Genomic DNA, 22667 nt, shown 5'->3' on the forward strand with positions numbered 1-22667 from the left:
CGTTTTTGATCCTGTGTGTTCATTTGGCAGGAAATGTGTCATTTTAGCAATGTTAAAGACAAGGTTATCTGTCTCTACGGGGACATTGCAGCACTGAAATGAAAATAATTCAAATAATACAGAGCAAGGTTTATCTTTGGGGCGGGGTGGGTTTGCATACTTGCCAACTCTCTCGATTTTTCCATGAGACTCGCACCTTTTTTTTCTTTTCGTTATCTCAACCTGTTTCTGGCTCTGTACAGCGTGTATAAGCTCTACTGTTTCCACCCAGACGACAATACAGCTACACCTAATGCTGTTCCTCGGTGGAAGAGAGCTGTTTGCAACACAACACAGTTTGACACACATCACAGCGCGCAGCACCCAAAGTTGGGCTTTGATCGACGCAGTGAAAAGCAGAAATAACAGGTTTGAGACACTTACCTCTCACGTTGTGTCTGAAAGGACCTTCAGTGAGTGAGAGAAGGAGAGATAAATGGAGAGTACTAAGAGAAAGAAATACTAAAGCAGGGGCAAAACAAATAATAAAAAATGATGAATATTAGTTTATGCCAGAGATTCACACAAGTTCTCACCAGAGGGGACAAATTATTCAGTTTTCTTTCCTGAGAATTAAAAGTAAAATTAAAAGTTGGCCTATTTGACATAAAAATGCTGTTGCAGTGTACTTAATATTTTGTTATTTTCATTCTTTAAAATTCACCAGAACGCAGGAAACAAAGTCTCTGAAACTCTCATTTTCCTGGGGGATGACCCCCGGACCCCCTCTCAAGGTTGGCAAGTATGCGGGTTTGACACATTTACCGTACATCCCCCTAGCGTGACTCTCTGTCCCGTTCACAAGCACCGACCCCCTATAGGCCCCTTTATCTGCCGCCCGTTATTTGGGCCAGCATGTCCCTTAGATAAACTAAACAGAAGTTTGGAGGCCACAGCAGACTGCTGTATCAGAAGGGGCATTGTTGTCTTGTATACTGTCTGGTTAATCCATACATGCTGCTACAACAAGAATGTAAATTTGTCATGAAGATGCCTATCAGGGGCCGTACAAGACATAATTCATTCTTGCACTCACACACACATACATTCTCCTTTCACGTACATATATTTTCACTCGCACATACATTCTTCTTTCACACACATACTGTATATTCTCCTTTCACATACATATATTTTCACTCGGACACACATACATTCTCCTTTCACATACATACATTCTCCTTTCACATACATATATACTTTACTTTTCAACACATACATATATTTTCACTCTCACATACACATATTTACACTTACACACGTATTCTTTATTCTCACCAGTGGTGGCTGGTGACTCAAATATATATAATACATATATTCTTCTCACACATACATATATTCTTCTCACACATACATATATTCTTCTCACACATATATATATTCTTCTCACACATACATATATTCTTTTGCGAGTGAAAATATATGTACGTGAAAGGAGAATGTATGTGTGTGTGAGTGCAAGAATGAATTATGTCTTGTTCGGCCCCTCATAGATGCCTGTACTGAAGATTTGGGCTTTATTTGGTCCCTATAGGATGATGACTGGGATCAGACAAGAAATCAAGAGTGGGGAAAGGGAGAGTAGTGGTAGTACGGGGGGGTTGTCAGTCACAGTTTTTGTGTTGAACTTGTCGCCTGACAGCTCAATTAGGCCAAATTATAATTAAACCGCGAGGGAGAACCCATTGGGCCCCACTTTCTCTTCCTCTTCATTGCCTCCTCCTTCTCCCTCCCTTTCTCTCCCCCTGAAAAGGACGGAAACAGGCAAACACACCCACACAAACGGCCATGCTCGCCCTCTGATGATGACTCATCTCATTCTAATAGGAAAAGAAAACTGGCTTTTGTTTAAGAGGGATCGAGGGGCCAAGGTCTTCTAAACGAGACTCAGTGGAGTGGGGATCAGTCAGAAAGGACATGTGGATGAACAAATTAAATGAAATGAGAGAAAAACATTGTGAAACATTGGCTTTGATGTAGGAACAGGAGAGCAGTGTGGATCTCCTGGCAGTTTCAGGTGTAGCTAAGGTGTGTGATGTGACGACACCGAGAGGCGACTGTTCGTTCCAAACAACAATGGCGGCTCCTAAAGAGATTATTGTAGATGCTGCAATAGCATCGGTTATATCAGAACTGGAGAGTATTTCTTCATTGAAGGAAGAGCAAAGAACGGCTCAAAAGGCTTTTCTCAATGGAAATCTTTTTTTCGCTCTTCTCCCGAGTTTGGTTGGCGGACAGTTCATCCAGTCACCTGCCAAGTATTTTTTGCAAATTGTCTGCTTTTTTCCAAACAGTTTCCAATTACGGCTTCTCAGATGGTTCTGTGAAACAAACCGTCTGGTGGGTCGGGTTATACTAGCTCCACCATGTGATATTTTAGTTTTTTAGTGAAATGTCTTGCCAACTTTTTGATGGATTGTCATGAAATTGTGTTCAGATATTCTTGTTCCCCTGAGGATGGATTGTAATCACTCTGACTTTCCATCTAGCGCCATCATCAGGTCAAATTTTGAAGTTTTGAAGTTCAAAACTGATGACATTGACATTAGCCTCAGTTGTATTTTGTGTTTGGTGCTAAATATCAAACGTTAGCACTAAAATGGTCGAATCCTGCTCTTCACCTGATGATACAACAGATTATTGTTCGAACACGTAAATGATAGCAACGAGGGAGGAAGAGCGGTTCAAGAGGCGGGTGTCAAATAGCTCCTCTGCTTTTGATTAAAAGCTGGAGTAGCTGAGACGAGACGGATTAAAATTTTAAACTAGATGGAAAAACAAGCAGTATGGCGCTCTGCCTTTCGTGAGAAAGCAGCGAGACCTCACCAAAGCTGTGATGAAGCTTTCAGTTTCTGGAAAACCGACACACCACATATTGACTCACCAGGCCACACCACAAGACGCAGTCAGACAGGCTGATTGACAGATGGTTTAGTTAGAGAGGCGGGGCAGGCGTTTATAGCATTGTGGAAAAAGGGGATAGAAAGTCGATCAGCCCATAAATGTATAGTATCTATTTCATAACAGCTGGCTGCACGCTTGTTGCTTTGGAAATGATTGATATAGGCTTACACACTCCAGAGGCTTTTGTCATATCAGCGGCCAGCTTTGAGGTCAGGGAAGCCGAGTCAGAACTCTCAAGTCACGCTATCTCTACCAGGGTGTGTCCCACAATCCCCGACACTGCAGTAAAACACAACATAAACACAGATGTATGCCAGCATTCAGAGTAACTCAATTCTAAACTAATTGGTTCAAAATGTGATCTTGTAAATTGGATTACACGGTGTGACAACAGGGTGAGAGAACATTTTACTGCACCTGCCATGTTTGGAGGAGCAAAAGTGGAGCATTTATTCCTTTCGCCATGTTTCGCATTTCTATCAGGACAGAAAGGTTTAAAAAAAAAAATGTGTTCCCACTTCTGTAAGTCCACTCGTGTCTCTTATATAAAGATCTAAGTTGGGTTTTAACATGGAAGTTAAAGGCCCTAATAAATAAGCACAAGCAGCAGGAGGGACAGAAGCAGAGAAGCTGTAATCATAGCCAGGCCATTTTAAATATAAACAATGTAACTTTTGCAGACTTAAAGGGAAAATTCACCACCTTCTATGTGGATGTCCAATCAGTGCTGATGGTAAATGTAGTCCACGGAAGAAATAAATTCCCGGGAAAGCTGATCTCTCTCGCTGCGGAGCCATGCCGGCTGTGCCTACATGTACCAGGCTGGATTGCGTGCGAGCGACAGGTTCAAGAGAGAGAGAGAGAGAGAGAGAGAGAGAGAGAGAGAGAGAGAGAGACAGCAGTTGTGGACAAGCAAGCTATAGAGTGACTGAAGAGAGGGAGCGGCGTTAGTGAGAACAAAGCAGTAAATCAGAGAAATAAAGCTTCATTTTCTGATTAAAACATTATTTTTGGACTGTAACGTTCTAAAGCACAAATAAACACACGCACACCTCCATACACCTCCGCTCACCCCTGTGGGAAGGTGCCGCGTTACCGGACTTTGAATGAATGCAGCCGAAGGGCAGGCTTCATCAACATACAGCAACCCTGTTCTCATCCATCAAATACGGCCGCTTTGTATCTGATAGAGCTAAAGGGGGCCTTGTGCCTCGGGATCCTACATCGAGGTGCGTGACAAAGTGGCGGTATTTGATGTCCTGAACGGGCTGCACACCCTGCACGCTGTTATTGGTTGGTGTTTAGATAGCCACGTGGGGCCCCAAAGAATCTTTGCTGATGGCCAGAAGCGTCCTGCAAAATAATAAAAAAAGAGAAAATGTGAAAAGGTGTTTAAGCTAGTTGTTACTACTAAATATACAGCTAATATAATTGAAACTGTTCACTGTATGCTAGTTGTGTAAACCTGAAGCAGGAGGCGACGACCCCGCTGACCTGGAATGGACCCAAGGAACTCTGAAACTGCATTTCAGTTGGTACGCGGGTGACAAGGTAAGTGAACTGGAAAGGGACAAAAAGAACACTCAGTGAGACAGAAAAAGAACATTCATGGAGAGAAGGAGCCAGAGACTGTTGCTCCTGGTGCTGTTCTGATTGATTCAGAGTGGCATGTTGTTTTTTCTTCAAGTTCACAGGCTTCTGCTGCTATTCAGCCATGTGCCCATCACAGCCTCCTGCATCACCCAGGCATCATCCCCACACAGACACCCTAGCAGCTGACAGACGAATAAAAAAACAAAGAAAAACATGTCACATCAGTTCCTGTTAGTAAAGAGTCCGTTTCTTTTCTTTTTTTAAGGATATTGAATTTGTCTCGCTTTACATTTGGTGGAAAATCAAACCAGTGTCCAGTTCCACAATTCTTTTCTCTCAGTAAAGAGCAGACATCCCACGTGATGCCTCTCTGAAGTGCCACTGTAATAATGGTCATCTTCTGTCCGTTCCTACTGAAGGTATCTGAAGCTATTGTCCTTGTTACCAATTAGAAGTAATGAAACCTCAGTGAGGAAGATTTTTATTACCATTGAAAAGAGACCCATACGCCTTTTTCACAAGAGACATTTTATTACGCAGCGCCTACAATGGGCATGTGAGCATCAGAACTGGACCACGAAGCAATGGAAGAAGGTGGCCTGGTGGTCTGATGAATCACGTTTTCTTTTACATCATGTGGATGGCAACGAGTTGGAGGTGTTGACTCAGCCTCCAAATTCTCCAGATCTCGATCCAATCGAGTATCTGTGGGATGTGCTGGACAAACAAGTCCGATCCACGGAGGCCCCACCTCGCAACCTACAGGACTTAAAGGATCTGCTACTGACGACTTGGTGCCAGATACCACAGCAGACCTTCAGAGGTCTAGTGGAGTCCATGCCTCGACGGGTCATGGCTGTTTTGGCGGCAAAAGGGGGACCTACTCAGTATTAGGCAGGTGGTCATAATAAGACAACCCCATCTGGAGATGAGCCGAGCCGTGGAGCGTCAGGGTGGGAAGTAGTTGACCCTCTTGATCTGGCAGTACTCCTGGATGACATCTGCTTCCATTTCAATCTGCAGAAGAACTTTGTCCCCTAGTTACACCCTCTGTTTTGTGAGCCATGTCCAGGTGACCTCAAGAGACTTTAAGTTGCTGTTCACTACAAATATTTGTAAGGAAACTTGTTTTTAGCTGTGCATATAGGCCTAGATCTAGACTGATGAGTACAGAAAACAAAGAGAGAAAGCTGATTATTAACCAAGGATTTCAAGATTTTAGCCAGGCAACACAATTTGGAGATAGGGAGATAGGTATTGTCTCCACTTTTATGTAAAGGTAATAAACAGTTTTCCATGTTGTTTGGATTATTCCAGAGGAGATGGCCAAGTTGAAGATATGAGATGCATTCTGCCATCAGTGGCACTGAGATGTTTAGGTAAAACAGCATCCAAATGATCAGATTTCTAGTATCAGTAGTAAGAAGAGCATGGGTAACTTCCCTAAGACTAAAAGAGGACATACTGAAGCTTTGTGGAGAAGTATTACCCTGTAGTTCAGTCTGTGGTTGGTGGTTATTCAACTCACTGTTCTCAGAAAGATGCTCAGAGGCAACACATGACTGCAAATGTCTTTCGGGTCTGTCATTAGACCAGTTTTGTCATTGACATGAGTTCGAAAGGAGCTAATATTGATTTAACAACCTTCCAAATTTCACTTTGATCATGAGAGTAGGTATATTCAGACTTACTTTGTTTCTCAGCGCAGCAGTACATGTTGGAGGGTTTTTGGACCGTCTAGCTCGAGCCCAGGCTGTTTCGAAAATTAAAAAGATCAGCTGGTGTAAACCATGGACTGGACCTAGCTTTTACCCTAACTTTCTTAAAAGGAGCATGTTTATCAACAATTACATTAAAAAAATGTATAAAATAAGTGATACAAATCATGTAAAAAAAAAGTTTCAGTTTCCTACTAGTTTTCACATGGAGGTTACTTTCTTGATGACATATCCCTGGGTCAAATACACCACTTAAAATGTATTTATCCGGTTTATTACATAGAATCGCAGGTTTGAATCCCTTCTGTGTGGAGTTTGCATGTTCTCCCAGTGTTAGCGTGGGTTTTTTCCAGGTTCTCCGGTTTCCTCCCACAGTCCAAAGACATGCAGGTTAGGTTCATTGTTGAATCTAAATGTCCCGTAGGTGTGAATGTGAGTGTGAATGGTTGTCTGTCTCTATGTGTCAGCCCTGTGATAGTCTTGAGACCTGTCCAGGGCGTGAAAACATCTGAGGATAGAAATAGGCATTACAATAACAGAATATTGATTCATATTTGAACAGCGCTGTGAAATCTTGCAGATGCCATTAGGAGCACCGGAGGACACAGAGGCACATGATTTTTTCAGATTACCTGTCTCATGCACTACTGTCAGGATATAGTGACCTGTTAACTTGGTTATCCTTGTATGAAGATCAGGGCGTAGCTCTGTGAGACCAGTGATCCAGGATCATCAATGTTCAGTTTAGTAAGACATGTACCTCAGAGACAGCATCACTATGTTGGACTCACAGGCCCCAGGCTGAAGTCAGACGTCGAGTCAGACCACAACACACATGAATTGATTTAAATATTCTTTATTCTCTTTACTGACCCATCTCTCATACACATTCATCATTCTTATTCTTACATTCTCAACCTTTCACAGTAAAACAGTTCAATAATGATATAACACATTCATATTCAGTTTTCAAAAGCAATGCAAAATGTGCAACAAATCATTTACATGTATATAGTGGCTTTAATCCACTTTGCAAAATATCACAGCAACCTGTTATTTTTATGATAATTACATAACAACTTATTACATAGACATGAATCTGTTTTTGGTGTTAATGTCACAAAAAGTAAGTAGTAAATCCAAAACAGTTCTCAGGACATCTTTTCAAATCTTTTGGACCCATGCAAAATAAAAATAAGTTATTAAATATTAAATCCAAGCAAACAAACTAAATAAAATGACAATTTATAAAACTGTATTTTTTCAGTCCATGACACTGTCTGCTTCAGGTGTGTCTTCAAAACACAAAACAAACAATCATTTTGCATATTTTAGCTGCCCATTTATTACATCATCTACTGGAGGATACCATGATTAAAGCTATCTGAATGCACAAGAATGCACCACAACGGGCACACTTTAAATATATATTTTGATGTTTCACTGCATCAATGCCACCATAACACAACTTGGACACAAATAGGGACCAATTCGAAGAAAAGTTTCCAGAATTTGCAAGTTGATTTGTACACCATGGTAGAATGAATGGAAACCAATGGCTGCCTGGTAGGGACATATGCACACTTAAGACTCAAAGGGTAAAAAAACAAAACAGCACGCATTAAAGAACGGTCACTCAAGTCAACATGATTTGCAGGTAACGGGATAAAAAAATTAGAAGAACGCCACCAGAACCTTTCAGGGTACCAGGTGTATTTCAAACCAAACACTGAAATACTATGACCCTACACTAAGGAAGACAGATATCAGTCAAAGCACACATGGTTGACTTTTTCCACACGGAAAAAAATCTTAGGACCCACAATATGGTTTACAAATATATTCCATCGTTAGTAAACCAAATTGCAGGTTTTCCTCTGTAAGCATTCATATTATCAATGGCTTCACTTCCAAAGGCTCCCTAAGACAACTCCAATCTCAACCACATACAGTCCCTTTAACAATCCAGTGTTAGTTAATGCAGCGAAGCTTTACAGTTTGAGAACACATGCTTAGAGGTCCCAGCAAAGCCCAGTTTCGGATTTAGTTAGTAACAACTCACAGGCACTGGTTCAGTCCTCGGTTGGAAACAGAGCAAAAGGAACTATAAATATAGAGTATGTCTCTAACATGCATCTGCTCAACTCGCAGGGAGCTGCAGGTTCAGCTGTGGTTTCTCTGTAGCACAGCGGGGATGAACCATCAGGAGGGTCTCTTGTGACTGCAGCAGCCTGCAACACAAAATGGAATATATTATTCCCTGCACTGGCAATACATTTAAAAAAAACATGTATTCATGGTTAGGTTGTGCTGATTTTGTCTTTTTATTAAAAAGGAGAAGGCCACGATCATTCTATATTTTTTCCCTCTGCTCTTTTCTAATCTCATGAAAAGACCAAAACCAACAATAATATCTGTCTCTCAACACTTTGACTTAAAGCTTCAGTAGGCAACAAGTTTTTGTCATCATTGGGCAACAATACCATAATAACCTTTCAGCATATTGTAATTCAAGTGTTCTGAGAGAAAACTAGACTTCAGCACCTCCTCATGGCTCTGTTTCAGGCTTTAAAAAAATTGAGCCCGTGACGGGAGACTCAGAGAGAGAGCGTTCTTATTGGCTGTGCTCCGGCTGGTGGGCGGTGCTTGGTGTTTCCTCAACTGATCTCAACATGGTTGCCGAGTCACAAACTTTCTCATTTTACAGCTAAACAGTACACTACAAGATGATTCTGAAAACATCTGGGGAGAGAAATAGGCATTACAGTAACAGAATATTGATTAATATTTGATCAGCGCTGCCTAGTTTGACCGTTTGGTCGGAGTTTGCGAGTGATTCATAGACGGCAGCTGGACGGCAGACTCCAGATCAGCTTTGATTGGTTGTTTTCCTCCGGTCTGTGAAATCTTGCAGATGCCGTTAGGAGCACCGGAGGACACAGAGGCACATTTTTTTCCCAGATTACCTGTCTCATGCACTACTGTCAGGATATAGCGACCGTTTTATACAAATAATTTTTTTTAAATCATATTTGCTTCATTTCTACCCACTGCAGCTTTAAGGATTCATCTGCATCAGTTACATTTCTCCAATTATTCATTCAGCTTTTTCCTTTAATTTATCACCTGTCTGTATATATTCTGTTCAAACATTAATTAATTTAACTTAAGGATTGTTTTTTACCCTGAATGACTTCAAAGATTTCTGAAGCTCTGCTAGTTATCAACAGCCTTATTAGATATGAATGTGGTCCAGATCTATTTTGCTGTCTACATTTTGTTTAAACCAGACCTTTAAAACTATATCTGTTCATCCAGTATGAAATATTCAGAATGCTTCCACGTCTCCATCTAGCCACCTGACAGATGAGGAACAGCTCTATGGAGCATAGCGATCTGCAAAGTTAAATATTTGGCTGTAGTGGAATCATTGTGTCACTAGGAGTTTCGGGGAATGCCAGTTGAGGATGTCACATGTTATAACATAGAATGTCATCACACCGCGTTCCGCCGAGTAGCAGTGTAGAAACATCACCTTGGGCGCCAGACAAGCCATTCAGCGACACACTCATCCCTCAGCGTAATGCATCAATCTCAGTCTACTTCACTCCATCCACAGGTCATCGTGTCAAGTCATTTTAAAAAAGAGCACATCAGTCTAAACCAAATATGTATTCATTTAGTCACCTCCATGTCAGCTGCGTCGACATTGTAATTTGTAAAAAATAAAACACTGGGGAGTTTGGGAGGTGGCTGAGATGGAGCCACAGATGAAAACTATTAATAGCTCAGAAAAAAAATGCACCAATTATCCCTCAAATTTGTAAAAACAGCTTGTGGAGGAGCACAAAGTCCAAAGTTATAACACCAGGGCACACTGCCTCCATGAATGGGTGATCATGTGTTCTAGAATCTAGAGCAGGGGTTCTCAACCTTTTGTTACTTGAGGCCCACTTCTGATTGTTAAAAAATTTCAGAGGACCACCTCCCCAAATAAATGACAAGCTGGGCTATAAATATGTGTTATGCCACTGTCATGTGTAATGACCCGCATAATTATTCAGCTTACCCTCACCTCATCACTGCCTGCCATTATGAATCCAAACTATTCAGGTTCATATTTCCTCACCACACACTTTGGAGCTTTTACTGGTGCAGGGTTGTCTCCAACATAATTTTTTCCATTTTGTGTCACTGCATCCGAGACATATATGTCTGTAAAGGGGAGACTCGTTGGTACCCACAGAACCCATTTTCATTCAGGTATCTTGAGGTCAGAGGTCAAGGGACCCCTTTGATAATTGCCATGACAGTTTTTCCTCGCCAAACTTTAGCATAACGTTGGAGCGTTATTTAGCCTCCTTCCCAACAAGCTAGTATGACGTGGTTGGTACCAATGGATTCATGTAGTTTTTGTAGTTTCATATGATACCAGTATCTTCAGTATCTAGCTTTAAAACTGAGCCCGCTACAACCTCTGAAAGACAGAATAGTGGTTGTCGGATTTTGAAACGTTAATCTAACCATTTGGCAGTACCTCCGCGGCCCACTAGGTGACGCTCTGAGGCCCGCCGGTGGGCCCCGGCCCAGTGGTTGAGAATAGCTGACCTAGAGCATATTAATCTGTCTGAAGACATTAAAGTGGCAGTAGTCAGTATATTTTTGGCACCATTGGGCAAAAATTCCATAATAACCTTTCAGCATATTGTAATTCAAGTGTTCTGAGAGAAAACTACACTTCTGCACCTCCTCATGGCTGTTTTCAGGCTTTAGAAAATCTAGCCCGTGACGGGAGAATTTGACCAATCACAGGATATTTCAGAGAGAGAGCGTTCCTATTGGCTGTGCTCCGGCTGGTGGGTGGTGCTTGGTATTTCCTGAGCTGATCTCAACATGGCTGCCGGGTCACAAACTTTCTCATTTTACAGCTAAACAGTACACTACAAGATGTTTCTGAAAACATTTGAGGAGAGAAATAGGCATTACAGTAACAGAATATTGATTCATATTTGATCAGCGCTGCCTAGTTTGACCTTTTGAACAGAGTTCGCGAGTGATTGACAGCCGGCTCTCATAGACTCTTTTAATTTGTCAGAATGTGCCATAATGACAAATGCCGGTTCAGCCTGTTTGCATCAAATCAAACCGGTTAAAGCTCGTACACCAGATCGGACAAACTGAAAATAGACCTCACTCTATATGGGCACATCATTTTTGAAAATCACTGTTATTGTTTTAATAATATTTTTATATGCAAGTTTTCATCACTGATTTTCTTTCCATCCTAATACTATATTTTCTTGGTTTTCATACCCTTTCAGCTAACTTTACACAAAAGAGAGTGTCAAGTTTGGACTTTCCTTTACCTTTTTCAAAAGAGTTTGCCTGCAGGAAGGGGAGCTTCTCCTCCGTGTAATGACTCAACATAGGCCAAGGCACTCTGCAAGGAGGTCAGACAGTAGCCTTCCTCTCCTATCAAATAGCTGAAAAAGAGAAGCGAATGTTAGCTGATAACAAGACAACTTTAAGTTAAAGCAATAAACATGGTGGCGAGTTCTTCCATTTACTTGAACTTTTTTGATGTCAAAGAAAAATGTAAGAAGTCAAATAAGGACACAAACTGAAAACCCTTTTCATTTTAACAGAACTTAACAAAACAAGGCATGACTGCCCACAAAAATCCCAAAGATCCGAGCGCAGAATAGAGATCCAATTTAGTCATTTTACTGAAATTTCAACATCAACATTTTCCAATAGTGAGTAAAGGAACAAACATCTCTGCTAAACCTTGAACACATTAGTTAGCGGAAGAGATCTGCCTTTTGTTTCCTCCACTTTTAGTGTCGGTACACATGTCTTAAAAGGTTGGGCAGCATGAGGAAAGAGGGGAGCGTCGGATGGAGCGTTGATACGTGAGAAGAACAAGTGATAAAGGAGGAGACAGCAAAGTAGAGACAGAAGGGGGCTGGAGAGCAAGTCAACTCCGACTGACCCTTGACTAACGAGAGCGAGACACGAGAGCGACTGCAGCCAGGATGCTGCACGGCACGGATGGACACAAAGAGTGAGGGATTCAGAAAGTAAAGGAGATAAGAAGATGCTTATCCTTTGACTGTGGTCTGGAGATTGTGAATAAAACAGCTAATGTGGTGTTAGCTTGGCACAATACCAGAATGTTTGTGCTAAGTTTAATATATAAAAATGCTACTACAAACCTAAACAAGCAACCATCAAGCATTGTCGCTGATACAATCTTCATTTCATCAACAAAAACTATGACGAAAAATATTTGTTGGCAACATTTCTTCCCCCCTAAAAAAACATGACAAAAACTTAAAAAGAAAAAGAAAAAAAAGTACAACGAAAATTAGAGTAAAATTTCACTGAAGTATACGATACTTACATACTAGACTAAAATGTTGTTTCTGTTGGTTAAAGCCAGACTAAAAGTAAGTAATTATCTAACTCTACTAATGATTAAAGCTGCAGAGGGTAGAAATGGAGCAAATCTGATTAAAAAAAGTTATTTGTATAAAACGACAGTAGTGTATGAGACAGGTAATCTGTCCTCCGGTGTCCTCCGGTGTCCTCCGGTGCTCCTAATGGCATCTGCAGGATTTCACAGACCGGAGGAAAACAACCAATCAGAGCTGATCTGGAGTCTGCCGTCCAGCTGCTGTCTACTGTATGAGAGCCAACTGTCAATCACTCGCGAACTCCGACCAAATGGTCAAACTAGGCAGCGCTGATCAAATATGAATCAATATTCTGTTACTGTAATGCCTATTTCTCTCCTCAAATGTTTTCAGAAACATCTTGTAGTGTACTGTTTAGCTGTAAAATGAGAAAGTTTGTGACCTGGCAGCCATGTTGAGATCAGTTGAGGAAATACCAAGCACCACCCACCAGCCGGAGCACAGCCAATAGGAACGCTCTCTCTCTCTGAAATGACCTGTGATTGGTTAAAGTCTCCCGTCACAGGCTAGATGTTTTAAAGCCTGAAAACAGAGCCATGAGGAGGTGCAGAAGTCTAGTTTTCTCTCAGAACACTTGAATTACAATATGCTGAAAGGTTATTATGGAATTTTTGCACAATGATGCCAAAAACATACTGCCTACTGCCACTTTAAATGAATAAACATTTTATCAACAGACAAACTAAATCACATCAGGTGTCAACATAAACAGTGGTTTGATGTTGTACTGAGGGGCCTGACAACGGCTGGTCCACCTCAGTTGATCTACAGTGAATTTCACTACTGGCATAAGTTTTGTTGACCAAGCATGGTAGGAATGAGAAGCAGAAAAAGCAAAAGGTGCTTTTATTTGAAGGGCTTTCAATTTGACATAATACTCAAAGGATAAGAATAAAAAAGAATATCAAAGTAAAATAAAACGTTATACTCCATTCAATCTCACTAGGTTCATTTATTTTGTATCATATCAAATAAAGTTTTTTAAAATAAATGTTTTGTCCTAGCTTACTTAATTAATGTACTTTTTAACACCCTGAGACCCGTGATAATCACATGCAGTTTTTTTCATGCAGTATAAATGTGTCATTTTCTCCTATTCTAAAATGGTAAATAAATTGGGTATCACTGTAAAGCTGAGACTCTTGTGGATCCAATGAGCCCAACTGTATTCATGTGTGATGATGTTAGTCCCCATAGTAGACATTTAATTGTAGTAAGACCATTTTTTTTTATTTGACCTCACTGTATAAAATGACCTGTGGTGACCTCTAGGATAATCACAGCCTCATGAAACTTTACAGCCACAAACTAGAGACCTAGAGCATTCAGAGGATGGATGGCTTTCCTAGCTAGATTGACAATAAGGGGGTTTCTGAGCAGTTTACACAACAGAAGTGCTCGCCATCCAATCGTCGAAAAATGCAATTCTTGCAGAAATCTCCAAATGTCAAAAGTTTTTTTATCCCAAATCGCAGCATGACTTTTTCTATGGTGTTCCTCAAGGTCTTGGTGTCTTAATGTGGTATTTTGGTTTTTATTGATCATTTTAATCAATTCTCAAGTGGTAAAAAAGGTTACATTTAGCACCAAATCTGTGTAACAAATGGTATCAACCCAAAATTGCAGCAACAACTTATGAGACATAATAGAGCATGAAGATGACCATCATATACTTCTATCATAATGTTCTAAACCCTTATACACTTTCAAAATGTATTAATTCATTCATGTTTATTTCTGATTTATGACTAGAAGAACTTGACACACAGCATGTCACTGCATCTTAAATTAATCTTCAGGTTCCCAGCTTTCAGATGATGTACACCACTTCTATGTGACATCTACTGTTGACCTGCTATCTCCCCCTAAAGACCCCCTGTACCCCCCTAAAAAAAAAAGACTAAAACGGGTCTATTGTGGGGGTTAAAGGCTTTATACCTTGACTGGTTTATGTGCAAACTGTAGTCATGACATTATAATTCTTGGAGATAAAATCCCAAATCCATTGACTGCCAGGCGACTCAACCTCTCATTTTAAAGACTCTTGCTATCTCATTCACAGCCTGTGGTGAATAAGAACATATCCACCCTCTCATAGCTTTGTGGTTGGTTTTGGTTCCTCCGCTCCCTTCACTTGAACCTTTCCAACCCACTGAACTACATAAACATCAAGTGGGACTTTATTTGTATTTTTATAGAGACGAAAAACCAAATCCCAAATGTCCTGACATTCCTTGGTCACTGCCAATCTAACCAGCTGGCTTTTACAACCCACTGTTTTTATGGCCATGAGTAGACTTCTTGGGTGTGGTCTGAACTCACACGCAACGATACTCCGTATGTAGTATCTCAACTCAAGACCACCAACCCTCCCCAACTGTCCTACTTGACAGCATATACTGTATATATACTGTATATATACAGTATATATACAGTAGAACTCCCCAATCCACAGACAGAGAGAGACGGGGGCAGTGATTTTGATAAACTAGCAAGAATATACTAGATTTTTTAAAATGATCTGACCGAAAAACCGAGCTCAGTGTTGCCAACTTTTCCAATGAGCACTAGCTACAAAAGTCGCTAAATCTAGCGAGGAAGTCGCCAAGTCAGCAATACTGACAGTCCGTCACTTCAGACCTCCCTCCAATGCCGCTCCTCCACAATTATCATTATGAACATAAACATACAGTATAATGAACGTGAACAGCGAACATGGCTATTGTTAGTACCCACAGCTGTCAAGGTAGCAGCTTGTGGAAGACTACGGTGATGCGCAATGAGTGCACGAGCAGATTGTTTGCAGGCAGACAAGCAGGTTTATTATTACAGTCCTGCGACAGCCACAGATACCGGATTTCGAAGTTAATCTTCAGGTTCCCAGCTTTCAGATGATGTACACCACTTCTATGTGACATTTACTGTTGACCTGCTATCTCCCCCCGAAGGATCCCCTGTACCCCCCTAAAAAAAAGACTAAAACGGGTCTATTGTGGGTCTCAGAGGGTTAACCTTTCTGAGGCTTTCACCAAGATGTTGCTGCAGCACAATAAGGTGGTTGACTGAAAGCACGAGTTATTCTCAAATTTGTATTAACAGTAATAGTCTGATTATTTACACCAAAATAGGCTATATATCATGATTTATTGGGAGAAACTACGCAATTCTATGTAAAATCAGACATCCAGCACCCCCCATATAGCCAGAATGGAATGATCCTTTGTTTCATCGCCACTGCAACGATTCAACTGTGAGATTGGCAGTTAAATCAGGCTCCTCAGATCGAATCATCAAATAGTCGACTATTCGGGGTCACCCCTAAATTTGTATTTTGCAAGCTGGCTGAGACTTCTATTAGTTTAACTTTACGCATGTTCACTCTCAGTACAAGGCCATTTGTAAACTTCTTCGACATAGGGGGGGGGGGTACACATTCCTTCAAAATTGTGACAAATCTACTCGAGACAAATTTCTGTGTATTTGGTGCAAACAAAGATCGTCATTCACCATCTTTTTTCCATCATGACGACTCACCCTTCATGAATGAACTCCTCCAAAGCAGCGCATTCAGACACCAGCTGAGGACACTGGGACCGCAGAGCCACGTAGGACAGGATGGGCAACAGGTCATCTGCACCGCTGTCAGAAGAAAGAAGGGAGGAGGCAGTGAGATCAAGTAGAACAGGAAAACAGATGTAAATAAGTACATCAGAAAGGGGAAAAAATAGAGAGTAACATTTACAGAGTATGATGGCTTGTGCTCCCAAGGGGACTGGACGGAAACTAAATAAAATGTAGCTCTTAATGGGATGCGTGTTCAGGGATGGAAATGATAAAGCTTTTTTTTTCTCTCCCTGAGATCTGTTGGGAGGACAAATTGCAGTCTTGGAAATGATGACAGCCTGATAGCATTCTCCCTGTGTGCAGACAGTGACCATTTGTTTATCAGGACTCACACGCAGGGCCAACTGCTTGCTTGCTAGTTTGCGTGAGAAGGCAGGTTGCTGGCCCTCGACTGACCCGGCCGCATGCAACTAGATACTCTCCTCCTGCAGGATTCTGGAAGGTGTGGACAGGCTCATGTAACCACTGAGAGCCGGACCTCACACACACACAATCGCAACCCTGAATTATAATCTTCTGAGTTCACCGCTGTAAACACAGACATTGATCCTCTAAAACACTAAAACTGGTGTCCCTGCATTCCGAGGATACAATGTACTACGTAAATACTGATTTCAGTGAGAAGATTAGGCTCCATTGTGGGTTTGCAATGCATTCCAATTCAGTGGAGGATGAAACAAGTCAAAAAACAGCAGAAATGGGCAAGGGGGGGGGGGTGAATCTTAATTAACAGGATACAGGGGGAAAGTGGTGACCAATTTAGCAGCACAATAGAAGAGAGAAAAGAAAGGGATATGGACAAAAGCGCACAAGAGAACAAATGAGCTCCCAGTTGGTCAAGGACAAAGAACTGATGAAAATGGAAATGCTGTTGAATGAATAAAAGAGGGCAGCGAGTACAATAAAGTGTGTTTTGTGTGTGTGTGTGAGACTGTAAATCAGAAACTAAAGTGAAAGGGTGCGGCAAGAAAATAAGGAGAGCTGGATATGCAATGTAAATACAAAATACACTAATTCCTGCCCAAATGTGACGGGCTTGTCTGTCAGCAGAACACTGTAGCACAAAATCACTTTCCGTAGGTCACAGTGCCACACAGAAACCTGTACTTAGATGTACTAAAAAAAGCAGTCACATATGAGCCACAATCAGGAGAGAAAAAATGTTCACTGGCAGATTGGAGGCAGGCGAGTACACGGTCCAAATTTACCCTCTTCAAGGAGCCTGGATCAAGTTTAGAGGCAACATTTTAAGTTCACTTCGTTAAGAGCCGATGAGCTTTTGAAAGTTGTATTGAGTTAGAGCTGCCAGTGGCTACTGGCCAGAGTTTGCCATTTAAAAACAGCTGTTCCTTTGAAATACTTTTGAATTCTGGCCAAGCTGCAATGATTTTCACCAAAGATGATTGCAGATGAGATCCGGAGATGTCAGACATGATTGCATTCTCGGTCTCTACAATATAAACAAGAAGAAACGAAGCATCGCCTCGCATTCCTTCCTGGGTTTGGCCACAGTGTATATTGACTGATGTTTCCAGGTAACGAAACAAAATCCACACAGCGTGATTCAGTTTTCATTTCTTGGAACTAGATGTTGTTACCGAGTCGTCTATTTTTAACCATACTGAGAGAACAAACAAAAAATCCTAAAAGGTAGAAAGCTTTGAGAAGAGCAGTGCCCGGTCAACTCTTCTACTCTGCCGTCTCTGATCATTTCATACATACTCCAATACAAAGAGACAGATATGGAGCAGGAGACATAGCCTCAGCCGTTCTTGAAAATGATTAGTGGATCCAATAAAAGAGAAAAAGGGATGAGGTCAAGAGTTTATGAAAAAGGACCAGATATCAGAGAACTCTTTGGGGAAGGAACAGGATTTTCTGTATGTTTTGTTCCCTGATACTGGGTGTTTGTGGGCTGCACTACAGAGGACTTTTACAAGCTTTAAAGCCCCCCCTCCAGTGTATTTTAGCTTTTCTATGATATTTCAAACGTGATAATATGACATCTGACTATAGTAGAAGCTGCAGGTCAAAGGTCATCCTCCAAGCTGCAGGCACTCTCATGCTCGTTTGAGTCTGAGCAGCAAACTGATAAATCTGTTTATCTGTCAGTTTGTCTTTCTAGTTAGTTAGCTAGTTATGTGTAGTTAGCTAGTTAGGTGTTGTTAGTTAGCCCAACGTGTTGCATTATCTAACTGAGGGGTTTCCTTTTATTGTTTAATTTCCTCCACCTTAGTTTAGTGTGTTTATTTTCACCATGCCATTTGTGTGTACGGTAAACCGGTGCAATAAACACATTGAATTACACAAAGTCCCACCCACAGAATTAACAAAACACACTGACTGTCTCTCTCACTCGCTCTCTTCTTTACCGTCTCCTCCTGCTGGAGATAAATTAACAGAAAGCAGCCGATGCCGGACGTTTGCGGGCCTCTAACAGGTCCGAACGATAGGGAGCGCAACTTTCAGCTCAAAAGAAAACCATAGAAAAGTCCTGTTAGAGAAATAAATGAATCACAGTGCAGCCCGGTGCGGTGTCGGTGCTGGAGCTGAGTAGAGAGCAGCGGGTGCTGGTGGACGGTACACCTCCAAAACATCCCAAAACTGCATTTCAAACGGCGGACCTCAGTAACATGTCTAACCGTCCTCCGGTACACTGTGGGTGTTTCGGCTCTTCGGAGACGGTGAAGAAGAGAGCGGGTGAGAGAGAGTCGGCGTGTTGCGCTAATTCTGGTCTCATTAGTGGTCTGATAAACAGTAAATTCATCTAAACTGGGTTGAAAAATTATGTAATCATGGTAATGAATTACGTCTGTCTATCAACCACACCCCGATTCTCTGTTTGAGAGAGAACGTTAACCAAAACACAGGAAGTGACACTGGCTGGAGGGGGGCAGTAATGATGTGCACATATACACACATAAAACCCTTTGATGATGGTGACACATCCCATTTGCTTTATGGTAACTCTTTCAATCCCTATTGAAAAAGTGTCTTACCTTAACTTGAGACTGGCTCTGCAAACAACCCAGTAAAAGATACAATTCTAGACCTAAAACCCACATCCATCTTGGAAAACATATTGTCTCTCAGTTTGTTTACTAGTATGTTTACTGGAAGTCTCGATCTCTGCTTGTACGATATTGATGTAAAAGTATTTTCCGCCCACTAACATAAAGATGAGAGTTAAACTAGACAGTGATGAGGTTGATCATAAGCACATCACTGCTTTCTCTCCTGGATGTGGTTCACAGGATACTGTCAAGCCACAACGAGAAGATCCACATTGGAACACACATAAATGGATGCAGAGGAAACTGTTTTTAGTCAAACGTTGTCTACACAAACCAATTTAAACGGAGTTCACAACGTACTGAATGTTCTTCACAATAGGTGCTACAACGCACTGAGCCTTTGTCTGACTCTCCGTGCATCATCATGTATTCCCCAAAACTCCATCTCTTTTCTTCTCTTCCCCGAGCCCCTTGTTGGGCCCTGGGTCTGTTCCAAACCCAGACCAGACGACCCACTTTTAGGCCTGGTCAGGAAGAGGCACTCTATAGGGGGGCAATAGACCTAGAAGAGCCCACGCTGTGCCAGACTTAACAGAGCACTGATGAGACCTGACAGGGCAGCTACCAAGGCAGAGTCCTTAAATGATGTTTGTGTACTTCCACTGGTCTTTCCCTCCCTATAAGCATGGAGTCAATGGAGAAAGGGCTCTTATTTTGAAGTTTAATGAGGTGTACTTGGAGGAATTCAACTAAAAGGATAACACAACCCCTAATAGTACTACACTGTTCTGTACAATGTTCTTACACTTTAAAGCTGCAGTGGGTAGAAATGGAGCAAATATGATTAAAAAAAGTTATTTTTATAAAACGGTCACTATATCCTGACAGTAGTACATGAGACAGGTAATCTGAAAAAAATCATGTTCCTCCTTTGTCCTCCGGTGCTCCTAATGGTATCTGCAAGATTTCACAGACCGGAGGAAAACAACCAATCAGAGCAGATCTGGAGTCTGCCGTCCAGCTGCCGTCTATGAGAGCCGGCTGTCAATCACTCGTGAACTCCGATCGAACGGTCAAACTAGGCAGCGCTGATCAAATATGAATCAATATTCTGTTACTGTAATGCCTATTTCTCTCCTCAGATGTTTTCAGAAACATCTTGTAGTGTAGTGTTTAGCTGTGAAATGAGAAAGTTTGTGACCCGGCAGCCATGTTGAGATCTGTTGAGGAAATACCAAGCACCGCTCTCCAGCCGGAGCACAGCCAATAGGAACTCTCTCTCTCTGAAATGACCTGTGATTGGTCAAAGTCTCCCGTCACTGACTAGATTTTCTAAAGCCTGAAAACAGAGCCATGAGGAGGTGCAGAGGTCTAGTTTTCTCTCAGAACACTTGAATTACAATATGCTGAAAGGTTATTATGGATTTTTAGCCCAAAGCCCAATGATGCCAAAAATATTGGATGCAGGTTTAATGCAGTCTTGTAGTAATGGCTGACATGTGTTGCATTCACACTAACCTTTATGTGTGTTATCTGGAAGTTTGGAAACGTTCATGGTGATTCAAACTACTGTAGCAGACATCACTATTGACTTAAAGCAACAGTGGGGAGACTTGGAGCAAATATGATTTAAAAAAAAAAAAAAAAAGTTTTTTTTTTTTTCTTTTTTTCAATTACTTTTTAAGTTAAAGTGCGATACAAGTGGACAACATGAAAACAAATAGTGCAGTACAAGCAACCTACAAATAGTGCAGTACATGAAAAAACAAAACACACATAAACATCTGATACAGCAAAGGACAAGCCAGTGAACTAGAATCACTCTAGCCAGAAAAGGAAGTGGCAACAATAACTCGAGACAACGACAACAACAACAACAACAACAACAACAACAACAACAATGGTCATAAACGGTCACTATATCCTGACAGTAGTACATGAGACAGGTAATCTGAAAAAAATCTTGTCCTCCGGTCAACATTTCACAGACCGGAGGAAAACAAGCAGTCAGAGCTGATCTGGAGTCTGCCGTCCAGCTGCCGTCTATGAGAGCCGGCTGTCAATCACTCTCAAACTCTGACCAGACGGTCAAACCAGACAGCTCTGATCAAATATGAATCAATATTCTGAAGACAATGGAGTAGAAGCGCTGCTAGGTCTCTGTGGTAATCACATACAGGTGCTCTTTGGATCCTTCGGGTGTATTGGGCTCATTCAGTCTTGTGAAGCGCTCATTGCATGGGTGGAAAAAAGCACAAAATGAGCAAGCCTAGGCTTTCTCATTGATGGATGGAGAACCACCCTCCCACTCTGCTGATTAGTATACACAATATAGGTATGCAAGCTACTGCTGAATGCTCACAGTGACCCTGATGAAGACCTATGTTGGTCGCAACGCGTTGGTCATTTTAAACAATTATTGCCATGTAAAATAAAGGCATTTTAATTTTGTTCAAACACATACAGTGCGTCTTGGATTATTTTTGAGGGAGACTTGCATTTTGTACTTTTTTCCACCCATGCAATGAGCCCTTCACAAGACTGAATTAATCAATATTCTGTTACTGTAATGCCTATTACTCTCCTCAAATGTTTTCAGAAAGATCTTGTAGTGAACTGTTTAGCTGTAAAATGAGAAAGGCAGCCATGTTGAGATCAGTTGGGGAGATGCCAAACACCGCTCACCAGCCGGAGCACACTTTCTCATTTTACAGCTAAACAGTACACTACAAGATGATTTATAAAACATGTGAGGCGAGAAATAGGCATTACAGTAACAGAATATTGATTCATATATGATCAGTGCTGCCTAGTTTGACCGTTTGATTGGAATTTGTGAGTGATTGACAGCTGCGTCTGTTGAATGAACAGCCAATAGGAACACTCTCTCTCTGAAATGACCTGTGATTGGTCAAAGTCTCCTGTCACTGACTAGATTTTCTAAAGCCTGAAAACAGAGCCATGAGGAGGTGCAGAGGTCTAGTTTTCTCTCAGAACACTTGAATTACAATATGCTGAAAGGTTATTATGGATTTTTAGCCCAATGATGCCAAAAATATTGGATGCAGGTTTAATGCAGTCTTGTAGTAATGGCTGACAGTATGATTTAGGCTTCTGGACCGTGTGTTGTCCCTGTCCATGTTGCAGTGCAGGTTGTAAGATGGCGGCGGTTCTTTTTCAGTGACATAATTTAAAGCATAATTTACTAACTTTGTTAATATATTTTGTACATTTCCTGATGGGAATTGGGATGGGCCATGACATAGTGGCTTCACATTTCACTTCTTTCACTTTTACCT

At 41.4% G+C, this 22667-nt stretch overlaps 1 protein-coding gene across 1 annotated transcript in view; it reads right to left on the bottom strand.

Annotated features, from left to right (window-relative positions):
- Nucleotides 1–7094: 7094 nt before the first annotated feature.
- vps9d1 (VPS9 domain containing 1) overlaps nt 7095–22667 on the bottom strand; it is a 42827-nt gene continuing 27254 nt past the window's right edge. Inside the window, exons 15-17 of the mRNA XM_037767715.1 lie at nt 16265–16369; nt 11621–11737; nt 7095–8485 (exon numbers count right to left, since the gene is read on the bottom strand). Coding sequence (XP_037623643.1) covers nt 11626–11737; nt 16265–16369 — 217 coding nt within the window. The 3' untranslated portion in view covers nt 7095–8485; nt 11621–11625. The remainder of the gene's footprint in view (nt 8486–11620; nt 11738–16264; nt 16370–22667) is intronic.

This window comes from Sebastes umbrosus, chromosome 4 (genome assembly GCF_015220745.1).
Source record: "Sebastes umbrosus isolate fSebUmb1 chromosome 4, fSebUmb1.pri, whole genome shotgun sequence".
NCBI lineage: Eukaryota > Metazoa > Chordata > Actinopteri > Perciformes > Sebastidae > Sebastes > Sebastes umbrosus.